Below are 10360 nucleotides of genomic sequence, written 5' to 3'. Positions count from 1 at the left end.
GGGGGGGGGGGGGGTGTACAGGGACAATGATGGCATGCTTGGACTTGTAGTTTCTTAGCTGATATACAATATATGTGTGGGGGGTACAGTTCTAGTGGATGTTTATATAATAGGGGGGGGGGGCGAAAAAAAATGTTCTGCCCCGGGCGCCCATAACTCTGGTTACGCCACTGATTGGTTCCAATACATTTTGTCATGTTGGGAAGCTGCTGCAGATATGACTCTAATACAGTCCTGCATGTGCTGGCCTTTCATCAGCTTGGTCTGGTATAGGCAGTGGTGTATTTTGGTTTTCTGCTGCCCTAGGCAAGAGTAAACTCGGGCACCCACCTCAATCTAAATTTGCCCCGCCCCTTCCTGTTTAGAACATTTTGCACAACCAGTCAGTCACTGGATACAGCGAACACGGGTTCTCAGGAGTCTCAGGGTGGCTCAGATGGGCTGTACAGGGCTTATGGTGGGCTGTGTGGGGTCATGGTCTCAGGTGGGCTGTACAGGGCTTATGGTGGGCTGTGTGGGGTCATGGTCTCAGGTGGGCTGTACAGGGCTTATGGTGGGCTGTGTGGGGTCTCAGGAGGACTGTGCAGAGTCCCTTTCCCTGAATACATGTGCTACTCCTCTTACCTGCAGCTCGAAGTGCCATCTGTATTAACAGGATACATTGCAGTCCCCCAGCCTGCTTCTGGGACATCCTGCCATGCTATGGCCAGCCTCGAGCCACCTGCTGCTTCTCCTCCACCTCCTGTACAAAGCCAGCCGGATCACACCTCACTGGGCCCCCCCCTCCACCGGGCAGCTCTCTAATTAGGCAGCCGCTCTTAGGAACTTGCGGCCGCGTAGTTTATCACATTAGGCAGCCGCCGCTGCCTGATTCTGTGCCGCCCAGTATGCCCAAAGGCACGTCCGGCCCTGTCCGCCTCATTGGTTTGGGACGGCATTTTCTGCTGCCTACGTGGAAAGTGCCGCCCTAGGCAAATGCCTAATTTGCCTTGCAGTAGATACACCCCTGGGTATAGATTTCTAATTAAGTTCAGTATATTGCTAACATTTGCTGTACCTTTTGTTGCTCCTCCCACATTTCTTTTGCTGTTTTTCACTTTCATGGCTGCCACTGGGTGTGTGAATGGAGAACTTCTCCCTTGGGGGAGGGAGGAGGAGCAACTCTGAGCCTTCGCCCCCGGGTGACAGAATGTCTTGCTTCCCCACTGCACATGGATATAGAACTTTGAGCTTTTGTGATCTTTCTCTGTTCATTCATCTATCGATGGGTCTGGTCTGGGCTCAGAACGAATATAATTGTCTGAAAATACCACATTTTGGCCACTAGATGGAGCTGAGCAGCATGGGAAATATGTGTTGCTCTTTAGCTCCACCTAGTGGCCATAATGTGGTATTCTCTGACAATTGCATTCGTTCTGTGGAAGAAAATGTTTGATTTTGCCCTAGTGACACAGAACAAATGTAAATGTCCGTTTTCTCAGAACAAATGGCTCTGCAAACCTTTTATTAATACATCCCTGTAGGCAGCCATCACATATGCTTTCTGAAAATTTGTCAGAGACTGTTTTACTATAACTCTGAGTTGTTATCACGTACCTGGTGGAGGACCGATTAGCTGAGGAGGCCTCCCTTGCGGCTCTTGTCTCACACCCCTGGATGTGGAAACAGGGAGCGAGTAGACAGAGAGAAGCACGGGTGCCAAAGTGTTCAGACACGGTGCCTGGTAGAAGTCCGGCAACTGGATCCCTGGAGGGATGAGCAGAGTCGGTGCACAGCTGTGATGCCAGCGAGGTTTGCAGCAGAAACTGGAGCGAGGTCAAGTCAGATGGTACAGAAGGAGCAATCAGTCGAAGTCAGCAGCAATCCGGGTCGAGGTAACAGGCAACAGATCAGGAGGAACACAAGCACAAGCTTAAAGACCGTTCAGCACTGACCCATTGGGCCAGCTGGTTTAAATAGGAACATCTATTAGAGGGCCGTGAGTCACTCCCTGTGAGCCACTGTGTCACTTCTTGTGTGCAACATTCCGTTGTGAGCGCATGTGTGCTAACACATGTTTTCCGGCAACCCGGAAGACTGGGACCCGCGTATGCGTAGTAGCACGCGAGCTCCCGGCTATGGCCTTACAGTTGTATCTGGATCTGTATGTGCAGCAGTGTTTAGTGCTATGTAGCCGGGCCCACAAACTGTTGGAAAGCTGCTGCAGATATGACCCTTGCCAGTCAGATGGTGCCGGACTCATGGCTGAGCACTTCTCGGTTTACTAGGAGCAGCAAGAACACAGAGACCGAAAATAACATCATAACCCTGTAATTCCTCCAGAAAGAACATTGCATTACGCAAACATTAAACAGAACACACACACTACCCCCTAGTGGCAGAACTAATAATCACAGGAGAACAGCTGAGAATGGTTGTCACACCTATGTTTGTATAAACAGAATGTTCTCCCCTAAACAACATGTATATGATGTGGAATTTACTAACAAGTGTGGTCTTGCTCCAGTGTCTGTATGTACACCAGATAAGTCGTGCCTAAAATACAAATCTGATGTTTTGTAATTTTAAATGCACCTACTATGTAGGAATAAAACCACGTCATGTGTCCACTCCACAGCTGCCAATAAAGGAACTAAAGGAAATCCTAATTTATTGATTGTCTCAGTTCATGGAGGGGTTTTGTAGCACGCATGCTCGTGTCTTTATGGGCATGTGCATCTTTATGTGAGCTCATAGTCCAGAGGCTTATATAAATGAATCTGGTCATGTATTGGGAGAAGGATGCAGCGGGGATGATTCTGATTGTGACTCCACACTGCCCCCTGGTGACCTGTGACAGCACAGCAATCATGTTCTAGGATGAAATGTTTAAACTGACAGTCTACTGATGACATGTAATGAGAACAACTTCCACCATTTTAATTCTCTGTGTCTGTGTCTGCAGCTAACTTGGCGTCCACTGACATTATGTTCCTAGTGTGCTGCGTCCCTTTCACCGCCACCCTCTACCTATACAAATACGTAAACTAAACATGAGATTGTAGTTCATCCCGGGAGCGAGCTTGGAGCGGTGACAACTTTTCAACACACGCAGGGACCATGGGGAACAAAAGTAACCCCCCTCCAGAAGGAAGGACAGTGTCAGAGATGATTGGAGGATCTACAGCCGAGTGATACACAAATAAGATACATTGTTGTTCAGTTATAAATATATATTTGTAAGATTTAACTCCGGAGTTTAGTGTCACTTTAAGTGCTCAAACCACCGACATTCCACGATGACTTCCACCGCTTGGATATCGCCTTGTAATGGCGTCCTCCTCCTAAGTTCTCCTTAGAACTATGAGGTGAGTGAAAAGCACCCCCCCTCCCCCCCTCATAGTTCTCCTATACTGTATGCTGGTTACATCCCATAGTTTATAATGCTGTAAATCCCAGAATTTAGATAAATCTCCCCCTTCAAGTGAGTGTCCATCTCTGGTTCCTGAAATTAGGGGGGAGATTTATCGAAATTTATCGAAATGCTTTACAAAGTATGCAATGTATCCAGTGCGCATTTAGGAGGAGGACCATAGTCCTGCGCAGGGGGTGTGCTGTGTGTGCCTGGGCACACCCTAATCACCCCGAGGGCAACACCGAAACTGTAACAGCAGGTGCCTTGTTTTTAGTCGCGGAGCCAGCGGAGAGATCTCTCTGTGACCGGCTCAGTGATACAGAGCGCAGCAGCACTTGCCACTTACTTTCCTCACATAGCAGCCGCAGTCCTCGGTGCCTGGGAGGCTTCGAGGGAGGGTGGCTGCAGCTTCCTAGGCTTCCCATCCAATCAGGAAGTCAGGCAGGTGGTCACATGACCACCTACCAGGCTCCCTGCTTCATTACTGCACCCCTGCTGGAAGAGGTAAGGGACAGTTGAACAGATGGGAATCTGGGATGCCTCAGGTCTGTGTATGTATGTATATATAACGGAAAATTGTATACTTACCTATCGGTAATTTTCCTTTCCTGACGCCAATCCATGGCAGCATATGGGACATTGGTATGCTGCCATGCTGGTATCAGGAAATATATATATATATATACATACACGCGTGTTGTGTTTGTACTTTTGTTTGCACACGCTTATGCAATAGGCTGTGCACGTCTATGAGGAGGACGCCATTGCAAGTCGATAACCAAGTGGGGGAAGTCATGGTGGCATTTCGGTGGATCGAGCACTTAAACCCTCCCGTTTTTTTCGCCTATATCTACTGCTATCAAGCAGTAGATATAGGCAAACAGTTAAAAAAACCCGCTAAAACAGCGGTTTAAACTTACCTTTTTTTCTATGCGCGCTCCCGCGCCGAGAATCAGGAACTGCTCGTACGGCCGTAAAGCATCTTGGGGCGGAGTTCCCATTCCCGGCCGGGAGACGAGGAGAGACGCAAGGTAGGTCTATGGACGGCGTGCACCCGCCTGCAGACGCCGCTGGATCGGAAGTGCCTGCACGCAGAGAGGTGTCGGCGCTGGATCGGAGAGCCGCCGCACCGCTGGAGGGACAGATGAAAACATGGGGAAAGAAGAAGAAGATCGGAATAAAAGACGTCATCTAAGGTAAGTGCTGACATTAACATGGGGGGGGGACACTTTAAAGCCTAATGAAAACGTCGCTGATATTCATAATGGACATCAGCAGCAAAGTACTTCATAGGAGTCTCTCCCTTCATCTTCCTTAATGGCACTTCAGTCACAATAATGTATACAGTGCGAGTGATCCTCCGCTGCGGTATTAGGCCGGTTTATATTTAACATACGAGAGATAATGAGCACCATGAAGGAGGTTTAACATCAGAGGATTGTAAAAAGAACTTCTGACTTGTTACAAAGAGACATTATACGGCGTATTAAAGATCTCATTTAGAGGCACTCTGAGGTCCGGATCCAGCGCGCCGCTCTCCGGGGTAATATCACAGATCTGTCTATCTTAATTAACCTCTTCAGTACCAGTCACTATCTACCCGTCACCTACCTTCAGGGAGTCTGAAGTGGAAAGGGCGAGGACGAGGGCAGTACCAGGGGATGAGGCAGGAGCAGACGTCAGGGACAAGCCGAGGGTCGAAGCACTGGAGAGAAGCAGAGGGGTCAAGCCAAGCCGGGTCAATAACAGGCACAACTCAGGAACAGGATGCAGGAAACACAGGGAAGCTGACAAATCTGACAGCAGAGGAGGTTTGGTAGTCACAGCCTTTGTAGCCCAGAGGGCGCCAAATATTCCAAGAATACGTCGGCGCGTGCCCATGCGCACAATTGACGCACGTTCACGCACAGACGCCGCACCTGACACAGCTCTATGGGCTGCACCAGGCGTATGCGCAAACCCCGGAGTAAGAATCCTGGCTCTGGCTTCCTGACACTACCCCTTCCTTCCCAGGCCAGTTTTCAGTATGGTGATCCTCTGACTGACAATTACTCGGTCATACAACGCCGCACACAGATGAATTTTATGTCCTTTTTAAGACAGAACGTGTTTCTTTTGGTGATGTGTTTTTTTTTATATATATATATATATAAAGGAAAAATGACAAAAATCCCGTTCTTTCTGATATAAAACATAAAAATACATATTATTTCTTCATAAATTTAGACCAAAATATGTTATAATTAATCATAATAAAAATATTAAATGGCCATCCACAAAACCGTGTCCACCCACCAGCCATGCAGTGGTCCAGTACAGAGGGTGGGTCTGGTTTTGGTAAGGGCTTGTTCGCACCAATTGCGCTGCGTTTCAGAGCGGTAGCTGCTGGAACGCACTGCAATCACTCACATAACTTCCCCCCTTTGTTCTGGGTCGGGAGGGGGCATGACGGTGCATTAAAGTCAATGGCACCGTAGCCACGCCCCCAAACGCCCACCCGCAGGGGCGCAGTGGACGCGTGGCGAGACATTGCCTGCGTTCCGTTCCACTGCAAATGCAAAAAGCAAGCAGCTTTTTTTGTGCGTTTGCAGTGGAACGGAACACAGGCAATGTCTTGCCACGCGTCCGATCACACTGCTGGAACGTGGCTGCGGTGCCATTGACTTCAATGCACAGCCACGCCCCCTCCCGCCCCAGAACAAAGACAAAGGGGGAAGTTATGTGAGCGATTGCGGTGCGTTCCAGCGGCTACCGCTCTGGAACACAACGCAATTGGTGTGAACAAGCCCAAAAGGGTTTTGTATTTGTACTTTATATTTGTATTTTGTATTCTGTGTTTTGATACAATTGTTGAGTGTTTGTTATTAAATATGAAACTTTTTTTTCAAAAATAAACCCACCTGTGTCAGCGCAGAGATACTTTGTCTCAGCCTCTCATATGCATTATTACTTTTTGCACTGTATCTAGATAAGCCCGGACACGGGAGGATTGTGATCTATGTTTGGGATATAATAAGTAGAGGGATGTGGGGTGATGGTGTGGGGCTGAGGGGGGGAATTTTTTTTTTAGACATGTGCGATTCGTTTCGTTACGAATCGAAATTCGTACGAATTTTCCTGAAATTCGTAGATTCGGAAGCATCCGAAATCCGAATTGCAGTTTCCGAATTATATCCGAAATACTAAATTCCATTAACGAATTTCGGATCCGAATTTCTTTGAAACGGGAACTAATGTTACCCCTGTAAATGAGGTTGAACAACATGACAAGATTTTTTTTTTAATCCGAAATACGGATCCGCTGCTGCTGAGCGTCGCATTACAATACACAGGCGGGAAATACGAAATTCCGTTGACGTATTTTCGTTCCGTTACGAACATTCGTTATATTGAAGGTAAAAAGCAAAGTACATTTATATTGGACTTGATGGTAGTTTTTTTTTTCATCCGAAATACGAAATTCGGATCCGGAATCCATTAACGGAATTCGTATTTCGGATTAAAAAAAACAACGACCAAATCGACTCCGATATTAACAAAGGTATTTTTGCTTTTTAACTTCATCATAACGAATGTTCGTAAAGTTACGAAAATGTGCCGAAACTAACGAAAATCCGTATTTCGTACGAATGCGAATTGAGTTTCGGACACGAATTACGAAATACGAAATAACGGATATTACAGAACGGAACAAATTTTTTGACGGCGCACAAGTCTAATACATTTCTTTTTCCTCATACACGAGGAATTTGTGTATTTTACAAATGCCGCTATGTCTCCAGTACGGTAGTAGAATTTGTGAATATTTGATATGCCGAGCTCGGCAATACTGGAAGTTACAAGGGAACCAAATAATTGCTATACACAGACTCCCCTCTAAAAGCCGGGCGGCCACCGTACAGCACTGACCTGCTTATTGTCTGTAACTAACAGTAGCTAAAAGTGGACCTGTCATCAGATATATATTTTTTCATGTAAAGTGCACCTCCAGATATTTATTACCTCTCGCAGAGATCACATGACGCCCCCTGACAAGGCCTTCATCTGATTTTCTCTCTAAAAGGACAGCTCCATCTTTGTTCAGGCATCACCCAGGGTCACATCTACTTCCTGGAATGAGATGCTGGGCTCAGAGATGACACAATCATGTAAATTCTGGTGCCTGTGTCACAAATGTCTGACAAAGGTCAGCCCCCGATGAAGCCTTGCTACAAAGTTACAATGTTGCAGTCTGATCACTGGGGGAGGGGGGGACTGTGGAAATGCTTCCTCCTGTCTGCAGCAGACTGATCACTGGGGGAGGGGAGACTGAGGAAATGCTTCCTCTTGCCTGCAGCAGACTGATCACTGGGGGAGGGGAGACTGAGGAATTGGTTCCTCTTGCCTGCAGCAGACTGATCACTGGGGGAGGGGAGACTTAGGAAATGCTTCCTCCTGCCTGCAGCAGACTGATCACTGGGGGAGGGGAGACTGAGGAAATGCTTCCTTCTGCCTGCAGCAGACTGATCACTGGGGGAGGGGAGACTGTGGAAATGCTTCCTCCTGCCTGCAGCAGACTGATGACATCATCTCAGCCTAGGCAAAGTCATTGGAGCTGAAGGTTGACTTTATGATAATAAAAGAGGGAACTTTTCTGAATAATGATCCTGTCGCTGTATATTGTGACATGTGCGGGGTTTAGTCGTGCAGTGACAGGTCCACTTTATTGGTTACTTAGTTTCATCGCTGAAAGGTTTATTGTTGTAAACAAATGATGAAAGTCCGGCGTCGGGGGAGGGGACGGACGGACGGATATCTTCCTATAACGAGAGCTGATTCTGATTCTTGAGACATTGTAATGTGTGTGGAAGGTGAAATGACACGAATATTCTTTTTGTTTCCATGGCTGCAGGTGACAGTTCAGGCCACGTGTATCACGCTGACAGCGATGAGCGCCGACCGATGTTACGCCACATTGTATCCACTGCGGTCGCTGCGGCATCGCACCCCGAGGGTGGCCATGATTGTCAGCATCTGCATCTGGATAGGTATTCACCCGGTGTTCTGTCGAAAACTCCAACTCGTCGAGTTCTCCAACGACCTGACTTCTAGTTTAGTTAGAAGTAAGAGGTTTGGACAAGAAGGCCGTACTGTACATGCGCCACCTCCCTATACACATACTACAGAGCAATAAAGTATTAAAATGTACTAGGACAGACTAATCCAGCACGTTATTAATCTGAATTGCCCCACCGCAAGCGGCGGCCATATTGAGTGGGGTAACTTAGATTAATAACTGGAAGTCATGTGGTTGGAGATCTCGACGAGTTGGAACTTTTCGATAGAATACCGGCTCTTCTCTATTGGAGGAGTGAGGCATCTTCCGGCTCTTCTCTATTGGAGGAGTGAGGCATCTTCCGGCTCTTCTCTATTGGAGGAGTGAGGCATCTTCCGGCTCTTCTCTATTGGAGGAGTGAGAGTGAGCTACAGCTCGCGGTGTACTGAGACCGCCGCAGCCGGGACGGAGCCCGACATTACTGTCTGGATCCACCCAGCTGCGTGAGTGACAGCTGGCTCAGCCTATCTAGAGGCAGAGCCAGCTCTACACGCCCCCTCCCCCGTCCGTTCCGCCAGTCAGCGCTGGAGGAGAAGAGAGGGTGGACAGGGGGGAATCCCTGCAAGGAGCCGTGAGTGACAGTCACGGCTCTCTGCAGGGACAGGATCGAGAAGTGAGCAAGCGACGGTTTGTGTATTTTCACTCGCCTCATAGTTCTCCTTAATTGGTTCTGATTGGCATGCTATAACAGGACAACCTCATGACTTCTGTAGATGTTCTGTGACGGTGTCTTTATTTCATCCCCGATCTCTGATCTTCACACACAGGCTCCCTCCTGCTCTCCACCCCAATCATTCCCTACCAGAAGATCCAGGAAGGTTACTGGTACGGCCCGCGCACATACTGCATCGAGCAGTTCCCCTCGGACGCCATGAAGAAGGCCTGCATCCTCTACCAGTTTCTGGCCGTCTACCTGCTGCCCCTGCTCACCATCTGCCTCTGCTACTCCCTGATGCTGAAGAGAGTGGGCCGGCCCGTGGTGGAGCCCATGGACAATAATTACCAGGTATGAAGGTTCTGCAGACATCCGGCTTTCTAAAATTAAAGCCCAACAGAACCTTCAGCTAAATATATTCCAGGTGCATCAAAACAAAAAGTGTCAAATGGCTTGTAATTCATTTTCTTAGCCACAGCCTGAGTAGAAAAGCCTGCCCCCTGCCAGACCCATGCTCTCTCTATGGAGGCCCACCACATAGCAATGCAGAATAATAGCAGCTATAGAGGACTACAAATCCCAGCAATACATTATATAGCAACGCAGAATAATATGAAGCTACATACTCTGTGTTGCTCCAGGGGGGGTGGGCTGTGTGGAGTCTCATGTGGTCTCTCTGTAGAGGTCCAACACCCCCCTTACTTGGTCAGATCTATAGCTCTGCAATCATTAAAGCGTTGGCTCCCTGCTCTAGGTCTGTAGAGAGTGAGCTGGACCTCTGCAGGGAGATCACTGCTTCCACACCAAGAACAAAGCTCCTTCTCTGCAGCGTGCTGGCAGGGGACTGGCTTCTCTACTCAGGCTGTGGCTGCTTTAGAAAGAAAATTAACTTTACGGCTTTTTTGCACGTCTTTTGTTTTGATGCACCTGGAATGTATTAAGCTGATTTAAAGTGACGGTTCAATTGCACCAAATACAAATGATACATTATTATGGCCAGGTCAGAAAAAATCAAGTTAAAAAAGCCTATTTTTGTTTTCTTTTTTTAATTTTGAGAGAGAGAGAGAGAGAGAGAGAGAACGAGAGAGAGAGAGAACGAGAGAGAGAGAACGAGAGAGAGAGAACGAGAGAGAACGAGAGAATGAGAGAGAGAGAACGAGAGAGAGAGAACGAGAGAGAGAGAACGAGAGAGAGAGAGAACGAGAGAGAGAGAGAA

General features: G+C 47.9%; 1 protein-coding gene across 1 annotated transcript in view; it reads left to right on the top strand.

The window, feature by feature from the left end:
* Positions 1-10360, top strand: part of LOC108800051 (G-protein coupled receptor 54-like) — a 24513-nt gene that overhangs the window by 9070 nt on the left and 5083 nt on the right. The window contains exons 2-4 of the mRNA XM_018571993.1: positions 2945-3021; positions 8286-8421; positions 9257-9495. Coding sequence (XP_018427495.1) covers positions 2945-3021; positions 8286-8421; positions 9257-9495 — 452 coding nt within the window. The remainder of the gene's footprint in view (positions 1-2944; positions 3022-8285; positions 8422-9256; positions 9496-10360) is intronic.

Source organism: Nanorana parkeri, unplaced genomic scaffold (genome assembly GCF_000935625.1).
Source record: "Nanorana parkeri isolate BGI_ZX_2015 unplaced genomic scaffold, ASM93562v1 scaffold1894, whole genome shotgun sequence".
Lineage (NCBI taxonomy): Eukaryota > Metazoa > Chordata > Amphibia > Anura > Dicroglossidae > Nanorana > Nanorana parkeri.
The sequence above is the reverse complement of the archived record's forward strand: the minus strand, read 5'-3'. Positions and strand labels throughout refer to the sequence as shown.